The sequence below is a fragment of the Danio rerio genome, chromosome 10, assembly GCF_052040795.2.
Source record: "Danio rerio strain M-AB ecotype USA chromosome 10, GRCz13ab, whole genome shotgun sequence".
NCBI classification, from domain to species: domain Eukaryota; kingdom Metazoa; phylum Chordata; class Actinopteri; order Cypriniformes; family Danionidae; genus Danio; species Danio rerio.
In genome coordinates this window covers 30,301,703-30,323,318 of record NC_141030.1, presented here as the reverse complement: position 1 = coordinate 30,323,318, position 21,616 = coordinate 30,301,703, and the positions used below count along the sequence as shown (strand labels likewise).

Genomic DNA, 21,616 nt, shown 5'->3' with positions numbered 1-21,616 from the left:
TGTTGTACGAAAAAAGACAAATACAAACAACCTTATTAGATTTCTCAGATACTTAACTTTATTTTTCAGTTTATACAAAGAAATGAAAATGGATTATTCATGTTAATTGCATTAACGATAACGTATAAGTAAGGAGAAAGACAAAACCTACACATTTTAATTTTCCAGTATGGTATTTTATATGAAAGTATCTTGAAAGGAATCTGCTGAATCACTGAAATATTCATTGGTCATGATTATAGGCTAAAAGTTACCAACCCAAAGCTTTATTTGGCATCAGTAAATGTGAAATGAAAGATCAATACATCTCAAAAACAGGCTTCACATTCTCAAAAACACTTATTTTACTATCTGTCTTTCCTCCTGCCTTACTATCTTTCCTGAGACAAATGGGTCATTGGAAAAAGAGAGGATAAGTTTTCCTATCAAAGCCTCAAGGTAAACGAAACATTCCTCACAGGAAACATCAAACTCCCCTCAAAAAGCTGCCAGAATCAACACAACAGAAGCCTTTGTCAATACTTCAACATTTTTATGTGGGATTTTTGTATAAATTCAAAAGAAGGCTGATATTTTTCTAAAGTAATCTCCCTCTTCTGAGTGTTTACAGTTTCTTGGAGCAGTCGGAGCAGTAAATGTGTCCGCTGTGAGCAACAAAGCGCTTGTCGGCCAGGTTGAGGGAGCATTTCTTACAGTTGAAGCAGTAATCATGCCAAGAGCCACCCTCGTAGTTCACTACATTCGTAGCCTTGCCAAATCCTGTGGGATGACAAAAAGAGATTTAATTGTAACTTCAGTTCAAGTCAAATATATAACATTCAATGAAAATAACACACGTCAGTGCAAGTGTGTCGGTCAGTGGTGTGCAGTGGAGTGTTTTTTGGACGAGGAATGTTTTTTTAGTATGTAACTGCATGTTTAAATTAAACTTAGTTGACATCTTTTAAAGATATATAGGTCACCTAAAATAAAAAAAAGATATTTTGAACACAAAAGAAGATATTTTGAAGAATGTTGGATACTGAAATCCTTAGAAAAAAATACTATAATTACTGGTTTTCAAAATTACTCAAAATATGTTCTTTTGTGTTATACATAAACACAAATAGGGTGGGGACAAGCGCAGGGTGAGTAAATCATGACCGTATTTCTGTTATATATGAAATGCCCCTTTAAGGTGAAATAATATCAAGAAAACATTAACCAAAACCATTCGTTTTTGAATCTGAAAAATGACATTGCTGTCGTTTGTAGAACTGCTTATTGAACTTAGAATTAATTCTATGATTTAGAACCACTGTGAGGCTGCTTTGATAAAACCTGTATTGTACATAAAGCTTTATAGAAATAAATACCTAATTTGACAAACTTTTATGTGAGGCATGTTGTTCCATTTATCAAAATAGCATTTATTACTATCTTTTTTGCATTGTATTTACACCCACCCCCTGCTCTTCACTTTTTGTTCGTTTTGCTCTTAATCTTCTGTATCTATTGTGAATATTGTATAAAAGAACTGTTCTCTTTTACTGTATTCTAAGTTGTATTATACAGTTTCTTGAAATAAAAAAAACAACTTTACGTCAACTTTAAAGTTACGTCTGCTATCACCATCATGAGGGCCGCTGTCTAGACTAGAGCTCTAGTTAAGCTTGCTTCGCTACTTTTAATTGTGGAAATAATTTAAAATAATCAAGTTTAGACATTTCAAGTAAGAGGGTAGTTGTTTGCAAATTTGTCTTCTCTACAAATTCTGTCTGTCTGTTCTTCTGTCTGTCTTTATCGATTTACATTTGCAGAAAGTACAAAAAATGGCAGAAAAAAAAAATGAATTCCCCTTTTTTCTCACACAAGCACTCATCAACACAAGAATTTGTTCCTTCTTCAACAGTTTACGATGCCTCTACGCAACCGCCGGTGAGAGCTTCTAAATTCAATCTTGATGCCCAGCCATTGGCAGTCTAATGATCAAAATATTTTACATGTTTTTCATTAAGAATAAATCAATAAAAGGGATTTGTGGAGTTAGTCTTTTGTGCTCATGTTTTATGTGCTAGTCTAAAGTCAACATGCAGTTTACTAGTCTTGGTCTTAATATTAACGTTAATTTCAGAGAAGTCTACATTACAAATTGAGAAATTCACCACAGCAATAATCAACGCCTGCTTCGTCTTTCTTAGAACTTAAGTTTATCGGACTGTGTTCTCCGGAACCTTCTCAGTTGATGGACTAATAAAGGGGTGTTCAACTCCTGGAGATTTACCTTCCTGCAGATTTCAGTTGCAACCCATATCAAATACACCTGCCTGTAATTATCAAGTGCTGTTCAGGAACTATTTAATTGGTTCAGGTTTGTTTGATCAGGATTGGAGCTGAACTTTGCAGGAAGGTAGATCTCCAGAAACACTGGATTAATACATTCCGATTGGTTGCTGCCAATCCATGTCATAGCATATTGACTAACTTCAACTCTCCTCGATGCCCACATTGTCAAAGACATGCTACACCAATTTTGTTGGAGCTTGTCGCTGGCTCTCATTGAATTACTGTCATCTAATTTTTTTTCAAATTGTGAAACAAATGCCTGCTTCAGTGTTGCCACCTTGTGGGCAAACTATATAGTGCAAAAACTAGGAGAGGCTCATTCTGAAAACGTAGCCCAAATACATTTCTGTAGATCGCAAATTATGTGGCCATAATTCTTCTTTCATCTTTAAAACAAATGATATGGGGGGAATGACGCCGTTCCTTTTCTCACTTACCAGCTGACCGCTTACCTCTGTAAGGATGGCTTTCACATTGTTACCAGTTTGTCTAGTTAGCTCGTCATGTACGTTGGTGGACTTGAGACACAGAGCGGAGTTGACTGTGACAACATGGTTCGAGTCCATGAAGAACGGTTTCAGAAAGCAGGTGAGACAAAAACTAAAGCTAAAATATAAAATAAACAATAAATAATGGGGTGAGAATAAGGTAAAATCTGAAAACGTGGTAAAAACCAGGACCATTTCTTTTTCTGGATTGTTTTTTAAAACACTGCGGTTGGGTTCTGCAGCCTCTGGTGAATTATCAAAAAACAAAAACAAACAAAAACAAACAAACAAACAAACAAAAAAAAAAAACGTAGCTCCTGGGACATATTTTGCTCTCTCCAGAAATGTATATAGAGGTACGTAATCAGAATGTGCCTTGGTTGGTGAAAACAATTCAATGCACATATGCAAGCTGCTTGTACATCATATGCAGTCTGAAAAATCTGTAGGGTACTGATGACAAAATTTGCACGACACTTACCCTATGTATGAGCATCAGACCCAAATGTCTTAAGATCTAATTATTTTAAGCACAGTTTGACCATGTCGGTGTGTCAACAAGCACAATCACTTCTAAAATATATGTGCATTCAAACCTGTAATGGGGTTCTGGCAACCGCTGCATTTTTTGGCCACAGTGCTTTTATAGCAGTCCACACAGTAGACTTTCTCCTCGTGGGAGGTAAAGCGGGTGCCCGCCAGAGGCTTTCGGCAGGAGGAGCACACAAAGCACTCTGAATGCCACGGCTGGTCCTGGTAATTCACACCTCCTGTGGTAATGGGCTGGAGGAACAAGGACAAAACATGTGGAAACAATAGGCTGGGACAACTTGTGAAAGTCATTAATCTTATAAATCTTTATTTCATATAAAAAAACTGGAACAGTAAAAGCAATTATAAATTAAAATAATAAAAACATATTAATTAGATTAACAGCATTTGGTAACACTTTAGTTTTGGTCACAATTTATGCTATTAACTACTGGCTTATTACCTGTCTATTATTAAGATATTAACTGTTCATTAATGCTTATAAAGTATGATCTTACTCAGCATCCATAATCCTACCCAAAACCTAAACTCAACCTCTACCTGACTAACTATGAATAAACAGCTAATTAGTAGTTGATTAAGCTAGTAGTGTTAGTTAATGGTTTGTTAATACTGTGATTCGTGACCTAAGCTAAAGTGTTACCGAATTTTTATTTACCTTCTTACAGCAAGCACACTGTTTGGCAAATTTCTTCTCATGGCAAGGGCTGCAGTAGACATTGTTGTTCTTTGTTATGAAACTCTTGTTGCCGATTGGCTTTTGACACTGATAGCATTTGAAACACTCATCGTGCCATGAGTTGCCTTTGTATTCCACATTCTCAGTGCCTATTAAACACATGAGAAAGTAAAAGAGAAGACGGTAAAAATACACACAGCATGAACACTTGCTGTTAATTCACTCAGGCCATACAAAGTGTTTTTCATCTCAGGAGAACATGGGATTTTTAGCTGAATCTGTGTTCTTTGGTGATTCATAAAAAGAAAGCCAATGCAACTTTGAGAGTCAAAAACATCAACAAGCAAAGCAAACTTAGAATCTGTGATTTTTTATGATACAGTCAGGTCCTATTACATGAAATAATAAGTCTGGGCAAGAAATTGAACGTTATTTACATAACTAACCTCATCCGTGTAAAGTAACAAACTACAAATACTCAAATTACTGTAATTGAGTAGTTTTTCTCAGAGATTGTAATTAAGTAGTTTTAAAAATGTCTATTTTTACTTTCCCTTGAGTGCATTTTTAGTGCAGTGTCAGTACTTTTACTACACTACTCTCCTTCAACATGCAGTCACGGCTTTAGTTTTTCCTGTCTATGGGGATTAGAAAAATCCGTCCTGTGATTCTTGTCCAATCAAATCGCACAAACAGTAGAAGGTAAATCGCATCATACTGAACTACCTCAAAACATTGGCGCTTTATAATTGCAGCAAACTGTTTGGAAGCATTAATAGGGTCCAAGAAGATGTCCAAAGTCTTTACACGCATTGACCCAGAGACTGATGTCATGTCACTGATAATAAGATGACAAATATTTACTGTGTGATGACCGAAATGGCCTTAAACACTCAGCAGGCACAAGATCAACATGATGTGAGATTGACGTTGTACCTCAACGTCATGGGGACATAGCATATTGTTTAAAAATGAAAATCGAGTTTGCGTCAGAACTCAACACCAGGCCGACGTCAATGTCCAACGTCCAACCTAAAATCAACGAAATATCAACATCTAATGATGTTGCGCATTTAGTTATTGCCAATAGCTTGACTTTGTGTGGATGTTACCACTATGACGTCTAACAGACATTGGATTTCAGTTGCCATGCCTGACGAATATCAGCATTTGTAGTCAATATGATGTTAGTTTAAGATGTTGGCTCAATTATCCAACACAACCTTAAATCAACCAAATATCAAAGTCATTTGACGTCATTATTGAGCATCAAAATAACCTTGTCTTTTGACGCTGTCTAGACATTGAATTTTGGTCACCTGACATCACAACCTAAATCTAACCTAATATTAACGTCTTATGACATTGTATGCCTGCTGGGCAATAACTAAATGAATGTTACATTTACACGCATCCACCAATTATATGTAAATGCATCAGCTTTTTACAGCACAATACTCACTACTCAGAACTCTTGATTGCTTTTGAAAGGTCTTCTTTTTACTCAAACTTTGAATAATATTTACAACAGATACTTTTACTCTACTTGAACTACATTTTAAAGCAAGTAATGGTACTTTTACTTAAGTATGATTTTTTAGTACTCTTTCCACACCTCACTGATTAACCTTAATCCACAGCCTCAGCACACGGACCTCAGCCATGGGTATTAATTGTTTTTGTTACCTATACAATACAGTACATACTTATTTGGTCTTTTAAAGTACAAATGAAATTAAAACTAACCATGTTACTTTGTTAGCTCAGATTGCCAGTTTTGTGGTGAACAAATCTGTGTATGTCATTAAGACAAAATAAGTTTGCCCTAATCTAAAATTAAAATCTGAAAACGCACTTCCCATTTCCGGATCTCTCTGAATGAAATGCCCACTTTACTACAGCCAATCAGCTTGCAGCAGAAAAAAAACAAGCCACACCCACTGTTTTCCTATTTAATATTCTGTTTCTATAGGAACTGCATTACAATACGAAAAGAAACAAACAGTTGTTGCTCCCGGTTCATGTGGACTTTATAGCACATAACTTTATGAATCACCAAGAACGACAGTTTCAGCTGAAGGTCTTAAAGAGTCTTAGCCAGGGCCAGACGGAATCTGCAGACATTTTTTGATATTTCTGCGGGGAATTTTGGTAAAAATCTCCGGATTTCTGCGGAATTATTTTGAGAGTATCCAGCGCAGTATCATAACTAAAACCTTAATATATGAAATAAAAAGTAATAAAGTACTGAATAAAAACTTAATAAATTCAGATTTACACATTTACTCAAGTAAATAAACAGAATTAATGATGGGCTAGAAATCTGCGGAATTCTGTATAAAATCTGCGGAAAATCTGCGGAATTCTGCGTGCGCAGATTCCGTGTGGGCCTAGTCTTAGCTTACATCTTTATAATGGCCTGAGGCTGAGTAAACTAACTGCTTAAATAAATATTCCTTGACTCAGAATAAATAATTTCTACCTGGCATTATTTCTAGATAACAATTCTAGAATAAGCCTAAAAATTACACTTTTAAAATGTCCTCATTGTTAAGATTGTTGGAATCTCACTTACGTTATATAATTAAAAATGATCATATTTACAATAATTACGATACAGTATTTCAAAAACTATAAATATCTGTCCCCTCACCTGGCAGTATGGGCTTGTAGCAGCCATGGCAGCGAGGAGCGTCCTCACGTGAGCTACACGTCCCACACAGGATCCTGTCATCTTTGGAGGTGAAAGACTCCTTGGCCAGATTCTTATAGCACTTGGCACATCGGAAACAATCAGAGTGCCAGTATTTCCCCTTATGGTGAAGCTCCTAGACAGGTAAGAAGCAAGAGAAATGTATATATTTGTGCATATATTATAATAATGATAATAAACTGTTATTGAGCAGCAGAATGTCACTAAAGACTGTAGTAATGCCATCACAAGAATAAATTACATTAGCTTTACTTCTATAAACGCAGCCAAAATGTTAAATCATCTGAACAATGTGATGCTGCTGAAAGGTAGTTAATATATTTATTTTAGTTCAGTCCGTTTATATTATATAAAAATGGAAAACACAATACATTTGTGCATATTTTTACTGTTATTTTGACTTTAAAAACTCAAAAACTTTCACACTAGTAGCTTATAAATGTCATTATGCTATTACCAAAAGCAGACTAATGGCAATGATGGCAAGCTGTTTTAACATTTGATCTATAAACAATACAGTACTTTTGTTACTGGTGATTTTTTATTATTATTGAGATATTCTAATAAATTTCTAGCACTTGATCATTGGCTATAGGTTCTGTTTTTTTTAAAATACTACAGGCTATTCTTTAACTACTTTTTTTTTTTTTGAACAGGCATCTGATGATGAAGTACTGGTAAAATAAAACAAATTCAACGCAACCTTGGTAAAATACGGACAAAACGATTTGATGATTTATTAATTCACTTAATTTTTTTACACCAGCAGTTGGTTTTATCCATATTTTTGGAGCTTAAATAACTAAATTATTACTTAAACTAAACTTGTGGATAATGTATTTAGCCTACTAGAACAAAAAAAAAAAGGTAAGCCTATCAGAGTGACAGATCCCTCCAAAAGTAGATTTTTTTTTTACCAGTAAAAAAACAAAATAGTAATTTAAGACTGTAAAAAAGAAGTATCTAATTAATTTGATTTATTTAAGTGTAAAAGTAATTAATAAAGAGGTAATAAGAAGAACTAGAAAAGTAAAGTTCGTAGGCAAACTTTATGGTGGCTTGAGAAAGTCTTGAAGTAGTTTTAAAGTTTAAATAATTGAAGTAGTTTAAAAAGTTTAAAACAGTCGGCATAGATAAAAAAAAGTACATATTTGTTAGCATGTTTCTGGTATGGATTGGCATGCTTCATGCTAGGGTGTTCTGAATGGTTTTTAGAGTGTTCTATGTGGTTGCCAAGGTGTTGCTAGGCAGTTGCTATGGTGTTCTCAGTGGGTTAGGGTTATATAGGGTCAAATTTTTGTTTGAACTAGCATATTCTAAGCATCATTTTAGCATGAATTAGCATGTTGCAAGCATGTTTGCTAGTATGAATTGGTATGTCGTAAGTATGTCCAATGTAAAGTCAATGGTAGTTTTTTTACAATGGAAGTCTATGGGACAGTTGCTAAGGTGCCGTAAGTGGTTGCTAGGGTGTGAATAGTAAATTGAAAGTTCATCAGGGTTTGGCAGATGGTAGTCTGAGTTAAATAAGCTCAACTTTAAGTCTATATGACAGTCTGGTAGACAGTTTTGAGGTTATAAAGGTGGGTCCAATGTTAAGTCGATGGGACTTTTCCAAATTTTCCGGGACAGTTTTGGGAAAACTGTAAGTCGGATTAGTTGGAAAAGATATAGCAACTTAATTCAGTATAGTTTGGCGGTTTGGAGTTAGTTTGGTGTTTGAAGTATGAATGGTTTATGAGGAGATGCATTCCTCAAATATCATGAGAAGAAGAAGAAGAAGAAGAAGAAGAAGAAGAAGAAGAAGAAGAAGAAGAAGGAAGCAGTTTGTGTAATATAACAGTATGTTAGCTTTCTCAAGCCACCAAAATAAGTAGGTTGTAATAGAGTACTAGTGTTTAACAAGTAGGCCTACTAATGTGCAAATAATAAGCACTAAGCAAATTAATAGTCCTTAATGGAAAACATGCTGAATATCTAAACGATAAGTATGGTATCATTAAAGTAGATATTAATATGTGTTTTTTAAACAGTTTAATGTCAAAGGCATAAAAAAAACCTTGGAGTCCGTGCTGATCGTGCGTCGACACTCTGTGCAGGTGTTTGCGCAGAACTTGTCGAAGCATCGCACACAGACTTGTTTCTCGTCTTTCCTCACGAACTTCTTTCCACTGAGGTCCTCACGACAGTAAAAACAGTTGGACCGGCTTGCCATAGTCAGTCACCCAATAAACCCGCGAAAAGCTGTGAGAAATAATAACAGCGATTACCTCATCTCGCCCATAAAACTGGGTCATAAAAACACACCATGACGTATGAATGTAGAAAGAGAAACAGATCTTAACTGCAAAAAAAGAGTGTTTGTCTCACAGCCCCTCATGTGTAAGTTCACAGCAGCACTCAGAGTTTCCTCAGGAAACTGTGTGAGCTAATTTATTGATAAGAGAGTGTTTGTTCCGTTTTCCCTTAGGCGGAGGAGCTAAATTACTTTAAGTTGTTATGTAACCATAGGCAACAGCACACAGCACATGTTTTTTATTGTGCTTCGGTCTTATCTTGATCTGATAACGCGTTCAGTTCAGCTGTAAAGCAGACTGGCAGACAGACGAGATGAAAGCAAGACAGATCCTTTCTTCAACAAGAGGATAAATCTTTTCGGTAATAATTAAACAGCACATTCGCCGCATGCATTCATGCTTGAAATCAAATTATGTCTTGCACCAGTACAGGAAATACAATAAAAATTGAATTTGTTTCGAGATATATTGGATTATAAACATACCGGATCAAATTGCTAAAGTGCCTGAGTTGAATACTGTTTTACTCGCCAAAATAAACCCTCATTGGGAGCTTTCCCATGTAGGCCTTAACAATGTGGACGTGTTAACAAACATTTCCTGGGAACGAAATGGTAAAGACATTGCTAAAGTTCACCCCATGATCAAAACTTGCTTTTTAATTAGCTCCCCCTCAGAGGATATTCAAGATTAGCCTACTTTTTTGTCCAGCAGAACATAAAAGAAAGCTGTTTTTTTTTTTTAGGTGAAACTGTCAATTAAATTCATTACTTTTTTATTTAGTGGCTAATTCATGAATTTGTAGGCTACATTTAATTTACAGCTTAGTCAAAGACTAACACGTGACATTCATATAAGCTGCGTCCCAAATGGCACACTAAACACTATGTACTCATGCACTATGTACTTATGCACTTACACACTCAACAGGATAGTATATGTATGTAGTGTCGTCCCAAACGGAGCACTAATGCTTTTTTACTAAGCGGAAATTTAAACCGTTTCCCTGATGACGTATGACGGTTGCCAAATCAGTGAAATAAATGACCAAATTATCAAATAATACCTGCCGTGAGTATAACCACATTCACCATCAGGAGGTACTATAATCACTCTCATAGGAGAATTTTGCTTTCACCATCCAAAATAAATAAAGTTATCCAACATGTGCGCCCGATAGCTCCGCCCCTTCTGCTACGTGAGCAAACTTGCGTTGGTTGAGTGCGTGAAGGGTCCATCATTACACACTTCATTTTAGCGGCTGAATGTGTGCATCATCTGGGTAATTAAAGTGCACTTATTATTTTTAGAGTTTTCAGTGTGAACACACTACTTGCACTATTTATACTACAAAATGGCGTAAAACAGTGCATAAGTATGCGGTTTGGGACGAAGCTTATAGTTTTGAATGGGAAAAAGTGTAATGATCAATATGGTGAATGAAGCCCCGCCTACTAGTACAGGAGCCAATCATCGATAGCTAATGACTAACGTTTTTTCCAGAGGGAAAGCTCGGACCAGACGTGTGTTACTTTTTTGTGGTCAACAAACACACTGGAATCTCAGCAAATACTTGCATCACAGACATAAGAAATATATCCACATAAAGCTTGAAATCTGTACTTTTAAATTAACCAACTACACTTGAGCAACAAACTTATTTTGGTTTTGTAATCTGTATTAAACAAACGCAAGGTACAGTCCGTACGCACATCACATGACAGCAACTACTTAAACGCCCACAAACTTGTAAACAAAGAGTCACTGTCATTTCTGCAGGAGATTCACCATCGAGACCAAGTTATGGATTGCTTCAGAAGATCAGCGTGATCTGACGAAGCATTATTCAGAGGATAATGTGTATTGTGATAATGTGTAGAACAACCATAAAAGAGGTTGGTTTCGTGATCTCGTTCCTTTCGAGTGCATATACACATTGGCTCGGGCAGCCTGAAAAAATGTCAATTTTGTTTGATTTAAACGTTTAGAAATGAAACTTACGATAAAGGTGTTATTTAACTTTAATGGTGATTACAAACATGTAATGTAATCGTAAGCTTGGCTAACAGTTTTGGAGAATTTGATGTTTCCTCATTCAGACAGTATGCCTGAGAAAAGTGCCAGAGAGGCGTTTTAAATATGGCAGCTGAGTGAAATGACTTGCCTTAAAGAGACATTGGGTTAGTATGAGTTGCTCTTCACCAATGATTGGGTTTAGAGACGAGGTGGAGTTTGGAGGTATGCCTTCTTTTAAAAATGGTATGTTTTCATATGAATAAAATCACACGATTTTGTATGAACCCTTTCCTTTTAGTCACTTTTCTGTCAATAGAGAACAGCAATGTGTTTTGACATGGATGCATTCCATGGATGCACCCATGCATTCTGGGTATTTAAGACAAAAAAAGCCTGATTCCCATTGATCTCTACTGATTTATTATATCATATATACAACCATACAACATAGGTTCATTCTGAAAATGTAGTCCTATATACGTTTCTGCAGACCACTAATTATGTAGCCAGAGGTACGTATGGCTGCATTTTTTAAATGAACGATATGGGCGGTATGACACTGCACCTTTAGCATCTACCAGCTAACCGATTACCTCCGTATGAACAGCTTTTCCATTGTAACCAGTTTGTCCAGTCTGCGGACTTGAGACGTAAAGAGGAGTCAACCACAGCATCGTGAAGAACGGTTCCAGAAAGCAGATAAGACAAAAACTGAATCCAAAAAATAAAATGAACAAGTATATAACAGAGTAAAATGTGGTAAAATATGACTGTTTAACTGACTTAGTGACCCACCAATCGACTGACCCACCCTCCTCCTTCCCTAAACCCAAACAATTTTATCGATTGACCCACCCACCAGCTTACCTAAACCCAACAAACAATTTTCAAAAGCAATCCAAAAAAAGAAAAGCCCCCATCTGATTTTTACCACAATTCCAGATTTTACCATTTTACCAAATTCTGACCCTGTTATTTACATGTTTATGTCGTTTTTTTGCGTTCTGTTTTTGTCTTACCCGCGTTCGGGAACTGTTCTTCACCAGACTTGAACCCTGTCGTTGTGGTCATCTCCTCTCTGCGTCTCAAATTCGCTGACATACATGGCGAGCCAACGGGACAAACTGGTTAAAGAGGAAAAGCCATCCATATGGAGGTAAGTGGTCAGCTGGTAAGCGTGAAAAGGATGGCGTAATACTGCCCCATAGAGTTTATTTAAAAAATGAAATGGAGCAATACAAACCTCTGGCTTGATAATTTGCGGTCTCCAGAAACGTATATAGAACTACATTTTCACAATGAGCCTATGTTGGATTTATTGTTCACCTAAAGAAAAGCACTATGCACTAGCAAAATGAACGTTGTAAAATTTGATGTCTACAGTGTTCTGAAGAGAAAAAAAATCCCATACATCTTGAATTGCTTGAGAGTAAATTAACCAAACCTTCTATAAAATGTTGTGCAAATGCTTTAAGCAAATATGCGCATGTTTACTAGCATGTGGGCACACATTTGATCGTGTTGTTTTTCTTTTCTATATGCGTGCAGAAGTATGTCTGGTATGCATGTGGCAAGATGAGGAATGTTAACAGTTCTTTGACCATGTTTAAAGAGGGAAGCTTCTTGAAACACTTTGCATTGAGTCTTTCCTACATGTCTGGTTAATTATTTAGCAAGCAATAGATTCAAACAGCTTCCAGGTGCCTTTTCTGTCAACTAAATAAAGGCTTCGGTATGACATATTTGACTGATTTACATAAAGTCCCAAAGGCTGAGGATGAATATAATACGTTTATTTTCATATCTCTTTTGCAAATGTGAACTCTTAGCTAATATCGTTTATGGGAAGAAAACTGGTAGATCCCAACGTTTTAAATGAAATGTTGGCCTGTGCAGTCCATAAATAAGTTCTCCACAAGTTTTAAGACAACATTGCCAAAACAAAAAATAAACTCCACCTCCATTTTGTTTCTACAGCCCTATTTTTCTAGTAAATGGTTTGTTACTGACCCACTGGACAAATCTAAAACCAAACCACCAGTCTGTTTTAGACAAGCAGAAGTATTGTTTTTTTTATTGTTTTAATGGACACAAGAGAAGAATGTGAACAGTAATGAGGTTTAAATATGCTGGATACTGTTGCAGGACTTGGCAAAAGTGATCTTGTTTTTCCAGAAGGCTTCTTCAATGTGCTGTTCATGATGCTTTTTTTTCAGTTGTGTGTTTCCTAGTCGGTTAACTTTAATGACAGACCAGATAGACATTCATGGATCACATTTTTAGCTCAGTTTCAATGCTAAAGCTCAAAAATCACCAGCTCATACTTTTTGCGTTGGATTTATTTTATGGGATAGTCAAGTTAGGGCAGGAATTTCTGAGGAAAAAAGAAATTGTATCCTGTGCTGGATACACAAAACGTTTAAAGAGGAACAATCTGCTTTTCTGAAAAGATTAATGATTAAGAATAATCTTTCCCTTAATTTGTTTTTTTGGATATTAAGGGAGGCGTTATTTTATGCATATTTTCATTAATCTGTTATTAAGATTTTTGAATTATTTTATTTGCAATTAATTTAATAAGATGTCTTAAACTGAGATATTACTTATAATAATTAATTATAAAAATAAGAATGCTTTTATTTTTTCTAAAAAAGGAATACAAGTGAGACTTTATCAGTATTGTTAATCATGAATGTTTCATTATCTCATTTTGGATTTTTTTTTTTTTGCCTAAAAGTTTTGTTTTAAGGGAGATTATCAACATTAATCAAAAATTTTTTATCTTATAGTTGGGATTTTGTTTTTTAATCGTTTCTTTTTTTTTTTTAAATGTTATTTTATAATTCCTGGTGTTTTTTATTTTTATTTTATTTAACTCATTCTTCATTCATTCATTTTCTTGACGGCTTAATCCCTTTATTAATCCGGGGTCACCACAGCGGAATGAACCGCCAACTTAACTCATTCACACACACACTCATACACTACGGACAATTTAGCCTACTCAATTCACCTGTAGCGCATGCCTTTGGACTGTGGGGGAAACCGGAGCACCCGGAGCAAACCCACGCGAACGCAGGGAGAACATGCAAACTCCACACAGAAACGCCAACTGACCCAGCGACCTTCTTGCTGTGAGGCGACAACACTACCTACTGCGCCAGAGCGTCAATCAACAACTCATTCTTGATCTTTACTTTCTTAAAACAAGAAAATCTAAGACATTTAAGAAAAAGGTGAAACTTAGCATTAAAAATTAATTCATCACAATAAAATAATGTTCTTAATTATTATTTAAATCCAAATTCTGTAACACTTTATAACTACATACTATGAATCATCTATTAAGCATTAGGAAATAATGTTAATTCATTATTTGTTAAGGATTAACTCTACATTAATAGACGTTAGTTAGCAGTTTATAAATACAGCTACACATGCTGTATTCTTGACTTATAAGCACATTTAATGTGCTGGTTGTGTTTTTATACTTTATTACTTATTAATTGTTCATTACTAAGGTCAGTATTGCCTTATTTGCAAACCATTTGTATTTAAAAGTAGTTGGTGGCTTTTAGAATAATTCAGAATGAGTTAGTAAACGATTAATAAACTATTGAAATCAACATTTATATATCTTATTGTTCAGATAGTTATTATGTATGTTAACAAATGCTTTATTAACTCAACTTTATGCAGTTTTGTGACCGAAAGAGAGCACTGTTTATGCTTTGTAAAATCTCTTATAAATGACAATTAAAGACTCAGTATCAAATGAACAATAAATCTTTGCAATATTAAGACTAGAGCATTTGTAGCTGTAGCTATAAACTGCTAACTAACTAATGTCTATTAATGTAGAGTTAATACTTAACAGATACGAATTTGACTATTTGCTAATGCTTAATAAATGATTTATATTGTGTAATATACTGGAACTACACTGTTCCAGTTACTATGACCATTTATGTGAAGCTGCTTTGACACAATCTACATTGTAAAAGCGCTATACAAATAAAGCTGAATTGAATTGAATTGAATTAATTATAAAGTATTACCCTGAATTTTTTAAACAAACATATCCATTATGCCAATAATTTCCATATTTTTTTCTTAGAAATACTTTCACAAACCCCACCCTAGATTCAAACCAATGTCACATCACAGCACACATGGTAACAGCTACACCACACGTCCATTCATTGGGTTGTAATTAGCAGCAAACCGCTCATTTAAACCAAATAAAGGGCAAATAAGTGAACCCACTAAACGGGTCGCAGATAAGCCTAAAAGGGGGCACTTTTACAGACGCTGATGTAATGGCGAACTGACAGACCCCTGTTCTAGTCAAATATTTAATGTGCTCTCCAGGGAGATGGCAGACTGTTGAGACTGGAATCTGGTTTCGGGATGACCTCATGCACCAGCATCTGGAACACAGTCGGGCCAAAGCAAACCAGAGGAAGAACAGAAACAGTCATGCTGCTCGCGAACCATTGGCTATGAGGGAACTTGCGAGCCTGCGAGACTTCAGCAGAAGGGAAAAGTAATATGCTGATACTGAACATGTTTTTTTCCCCATTTTTGCATGCATTTAACAAGTTATTTTTCTTTGCAGGCTCATAAAGTGGTGCGGTGGAGATGATGAAGGCGACCAAATTAGAGTTTGGGCGATGACATCACATGCTGGTTAGCTCAAAACATCGCTTTTACTCAAAAACCACATGCATGAGTGCATTTTTGCATATGGTTGAACGCAAATACTTCATACACTACCAGTATAACAGCTAAATATTTTTGTGGAAACTAATACAAGTGATTAGCTGACTTTACTTAAAAGTGAGTAAACAGCTTTTAAATCGATAGTTGACTTAACTTAAAAAAGCGAGTAAATCTGTTACTTTTAAAGTGATTAGTTGACTTTACTTTAAAAAGTGAGTAAACCTGCCCTCAAAAAATATTTTTTTGCTGCTTGTTCAAACTACTTATTTAAAATTAGCCGAAACAGCACAATTCTTGAGATTTTATTAAGACAACTTAATTTGTTTATGTTTAATCCACATAAATAGGTTAAATTGTGTGTCGTGTGTCGAATTGTGTGGAACCCTGCATTTTTACAGTGTGTTACTTTTAAAGGGATTAGTTAACTTGACTTAAAAAGTGAGAAAGCCTTTTAACTTTTAAAGCGATTAAATGACCACTTAATAAAGTGAGCAAACCTGTTGCTTTAAAAAAATAGTTGACTTAACTTAAAAAACTATTTAAACCTGTTTCTTTTAGACTGATTAGTTGAATTTACTTAATAAAGTGAGTAAACCTGTCATTTTAAATCGATTAGTGACTTTAAAGAATGAGTAAACCCATTAAGTAAATGAACTATGATGAACTTAACAGTTTCAAGTTAGAGCTCACAAGACATTACTTTTTTAAATAAAGTAACTAGTGGCTTTTTACAGTGTGTACCATTCAAACTTACAATTAATAATTGAATTTAAGCAATCAAGGACACATTAAATTATTCAAGAGTAAATGTCAAGACAGTTCTAATTTGATTTAATTCACAATATATGCTGTTATTCTGTTCCTTTTCATCAAAAAATTATATATATATATATATATATATATATATATATATATATATATATATATATATATATATATATATATATATAATATCTTTGAATCACTTACATTTTAAACTACATTATAAAAGCATTTTCAGCTTTAAATTACATAAATTAAAAGTGGAAATACATTTAAACTGTAATAATATTTCATCATTTTTACTGTGTTTATCACAGCCCTGGTGAGCAGAGTAGGCTTCTTTTTTAAAACATTTTTAAAAATCATACAGATTAGGGCTGGGCAATTTGGCCTAAAATTTAAATTTCGTTTAATCGAACATTTTACCTCGATTATGATTAATGAACGATTATTTTATTTATTTATTTCATTTTTTTTGTCCTCATACTTCACTGACTAGTTTTGTACAGTAAATATGTTCACATATTACAAGTGAAAGATTTTTGAATGAAGGGTGCATACTTGATTTTAAAATATGTGATTTAACAACATAATACAAAATATGCCATCTCAAGGCATTTCTGGCGCAGCTTCCAATCATCGTCAATGTAGTGCGAACGCGCAGTTACATTTTTTGAGAGGTGTGCGAAAACAAGCTTGCAAAGGCTGCACCTGACGATACCCATGCGTTCAATGCAGAAGTATAAATCAGTCTCAACAGAGTGGGGTCATGTGGCTCCACATTGAATGTAGGGAAAGAAATTGAAAAACTGACCAGGAAAAATTCGATTGATTATACAGTACGTGGGCGACGCAGTGGCGCAGTGGGTAGCACGTTCGCCTCACAGCAAGAAGGTCGCTGGGTCGCTGGTTCGATCCTCGGCTCAGTTGGCGTTTCTGTATGGAGTTTGCATGTTCTCCCTGCGTTCGCGTGGGTTTCCTCCCGGGGCTCCGGTTTCCCCCACAGTCCAAAGACATGTGGTACAGGTGAATTGTGTAGGCTAAATTGTCCGTAGTGTATGAATGTGTGTGTGTATGTGTGGATGTTTCCCAGAGATGGGTTGCGGCTGGAAGGGCATCCGCTGCGTAAAAACTTGCTGGATAAGTTGGCGGTTCATTCTGCTGTGGCGACCCCAGATTAATAAAGGGACTAAGCCGACAAGAAAATGAATGAATAGTATGTTCTGAATGTTGACTTTGATTACTTTTTGATTAATCGCCCAGCCCTAATACTGATGCTAAACTTTTGACTAGTAGTGTATGTCGGACATTACAAATGGTCTTGGTAAGTCAACGTGGGTCATCTAAAATGGGTATGGTAACGGAACAAGACCAGCCGAGGAAGTGAGGGGGTCTTGGCAGAGTGTTGTGTTGGCAAGATCAGCTTGCTGAAGAATGTGGTGAAAGCTTGGAAACAGGAAGCCTGCGAATCGGCGGTAAGCAGGACAGGCGAGACGGCTGGCCAGCGGCATAACCCTAGTCCTACTCATCTGCACTAAATACACTCTCGCCAAGAGGAAACTCAAACAAGACTACCGTTCCTTCTCTGGGCAACTGGGGTTAAGCTGGGGCCACTTTTAAACCACTATATAATTACTCTGATGCATTTACAAAGCCATAAGAATTTATAATTATATTTCTTTTTAAGAGACATGGCACTGACAAGGCTACTCATTGCACGGCTTTACAGAATATTTCATTCAATCAAGAAAAAAAAATATCACATTCAATTAGATGTTTGATCTGATATTTAACAACAACGTGTAAACCATTAAAAGCAGATTTAAGGTCGTTAATAGATGGTGTATGCTCGTGTATTTCAGTATTGAGAAAATGAATGAAATTTTTACTTCTGGAACATGAGTAAAAGCTATTTCCTCTCAACTCTAAAACATGTCCTATGGTGTAAAAATCACCCTTTACACCCAATGCAAACAGTTTGACTGCTCATTGTATAGCTCACTGATACATATCAGGTGTTGTATCATCAAATACTCATACTGTAGCAGTGGAATACCCCCTCCAAAAAACAACAAATCCTCCTGAGATCTAACCAAAATGTTTCAACATATGGTTTAAAAACAAAGAAAAAATGGGGAGGAAGTGAATCACTCTACATCTGACATTTAAGGAACTGCAAATGTTTTACAGGTCCCCACTGTGCTAATGGTACCAGGAGAATACAAACCATTACATGGATGCAAAACATAAGCAACAGAAACATTTGTTAATTTGTGAATTTTGTTTTCATTTTGCACTCCTTAAAAATATAGCTTTATACCTTTAACGAGTACAAAAAATAAAATAAAAATGCAGGCAAGATTATTTATTTCTTGATTTACTTGTGGCTCCTGATGGAGCTCTTAAATGATAGCTCTATCCAAGAATCTGACATTACTATCTTTAATCTACAGCTTGTGCTCCACACTGTTAAGGATTTGGATTAAACATTAAAAAGTAGTAACTAACGTTGAGTGTCTTGCAATGGAAAGTTGTTTCGCTTCAAAAGATGTCAATGCATCATAATGAGCCATGGGTGGTGTGTTGTTTTTTGGGACTTAAAGTGGCTTTGACTTGAATTTTATGAATCACCAAGAATCATGTTTTTTTAGCTAAAAGTATTGAATCAAATTAATAAAAATGTCATCAACATCATGGATGTCCTTAGAGTAAGTAGATTAACAGCTTTTTTACATTTTGGATGAGCTATCACTTTAAGAAAACAGTTCATAACAGTTGCTAAGTTTTATTGAATTTATTTAGAAGTTATTTAGTAACTGAGTCTTGATTCATAATCGGTCCTGAGGCTGTGACTCAAACACATGAGACGTCCATGTGCTCATACAATACAATACTTGTCTCTTTACTTTACTCTTTACTTGTCTTTGTACAGCGAGTTTGCTTCATATTGTATATATGCATCATTTCATTGTTGATCTCATTGCTATAAATTGTATTCATGTGTGTGTGTATTTTTTTATTTTTTTATTTCAATAGTGTCTGTAAATACAAAAATCACCATCAGACAGCAAAAAAAAAAAAAAAAAAAGGAAGAAAGAAAGAAAAGAAAAATAAAATAAAAAAGGCCAAATGGGAAAATTGATATAAGGCTAAATTAATACTGATAACCGAATAATCTTCCTGTGTATTTTACTACTCCGGAATGTGCAAAAGTTAATGACAGGACATTAAGGACATTAAAGAAAGATATCAGATATTTCATATCACTCTCATGGGATGAATTCCTTTCTGCACATAATTTAGACACAGACAGAGTCAGCAGAGTCCAGCAGAGTCTTTCAGCCCATCAGTCCAAGCCTGAAACATGTGGCTGGATCTTCAGAGTGAAAATCTTTAATAAGAAACAGATTTGAGAGGCTGAAAGAACATGCAAAAATTCCTGCCGCCAACGCCCCATTATAAAGTTACTGTACTTACATTAGGGCATTTCAAATGCAGAACTACTCACCGATACAGAATCATTGAGGTGAATTGTAACAGTAGCTTACATGCAGAAAGTAGAGATTGCATTGACCAGATGTAATACTAAGCAGCTAAAGCATTTCTAAATATATGATGTTTTTGAACTGTAAGTAAGGATGTTTAATTTAAAATGGCAGGTGAAATTCCTGTTTATCAAATAGCATTGAAAACTGATTAGAAATCAGATAAAATACTTTTATTAAATGTATTTAGGCTATCCACTGACTTAAATAACAACAATAAACATTATTTTCCCTTATTTATCGCGTCTGTTATTTTGTTTGTCTTAAAACACATCTTTGCATGTATTTGCATACAGCCAGAGTAGCACATCCTGTGATTCTGAATGTTGCTCGATTTTGGTCAACTTTAACCATTTAATAGAACGTAAATTTCGCAAACTTGTCTTTCTTAGACTGAAAAGGTTAAACTTACCTCCTCTTGTGTCTGTCCAGCCGACTGGCGCCACAGCAAAGTGTTTTGCACTTGGTTCGGTTTTGCGTTGGTGTTGCCGAGAAGTAGCAGCTCATGAATATGAATTAGTCAATGCTAACTTCCTACGGTTACGTCCAATCGCGCGGGACTTCTTCTGAATATTAATAAGAAAACGTCGACGTCGAGCAGCTACTACCCAATGGAGAAGTTTGACTTATGAATATTAAGAAGCTTTACCTTAGTAAAATTCATGAATGCAGATAGAAGGAATGAAAGATCATTTATTTATTTCTGTATTAACTTAATTATGCGGGACAGGAGGCTTAAAAGTAAGTCACAAAGGTTTTAATATTTCCACAAAACATTATTTACGCGTTTAAAGTAGTTTTTGCGTCATCATGTAGAGCAGTGGTTCTCAAACTTTTTTCACCAAGTACCACCACAGAAAAAAATGTCTCTCCAAGTACCACCATAATGACCGGTTTTGAAATAGAGTTGCACACTTCAAAAACTTGGCAGATAATTCTTCTTATTATGAATATTTATTATTGTCAGCCACTTTAAACATTATAAATAGCTTGAACACTAACACTGCACTGTGCTAACAGGAAAAAAATATATATAATGAATTAAAATGAGCTTTTAAAAAGTTAATTAAAAACGGCACTGTTCTCAAAAAATAAAAAGAAAACTGCTGTACCTAAATGTAAAGTATTATATTCATCAAAACCTGGAAATATTTTTGGACCACATAAATATAAGCTATATATCATCATATTGACATATAAACTCTATTTGATAAATTTTGAAATATATGATGCATCTATACATGACCTAATTGTATACCTTTGAAATCTGAAAATTAACCTGTATTTTAAATATATGAATTAGATTTACATTTTTAAATTAGAAAATAAATCTGCTTAATGCATGTTAGAGTAGGCTTTGAGTATCAGAAAAGCAAGCGATTAAACTATACCTGCCAACATTGGGATATAAAAATGCTGGATATGCCCCACTGATGCAAAATACTTTCGTGTAAAAATGTGACATCAATGGTGTAGTCAATATAGTAAAAGTGTAGTCAATATATTAGGAAATAATT

General features: G+C 35.1%; 1 protein-coding gene across 2 annotated transcripts; it reads right to left on the bottom strand.

Moving 5' to 3' along the window:
* Positions 1-32: 32 nt before the first annotated feature.
* fhl1b (four and a half LIM domains 1b) lies at positions 33-20,541 on the bottom strand. 2 transcript variants are annotated; one of them, XM_087268999.1, is made up of 6 exons: positions 9,103-9,442; positions 8,817-9,001; positions 6,698-6,872; positions 4,024-4,193; positions 3,410-3,596; positions 33-759 (listed from the first exon to the last, which is right to left on the bottom strand). In XM_087268999.1, exons 2-6 carry the CDS (start codon positions 8,970-8,972, stop codon positions 605-607), a joined length of 843 nt encoding a protein of 280 aa, XP_087125125.1. In that variant the 5' UTR covers positions 8,973-9,001; positions 9,103-9,442; the 3' UTR covers positions 33-604.
* Positions 20,542-21,616: the final 1,075 nt, after the last annotated feature.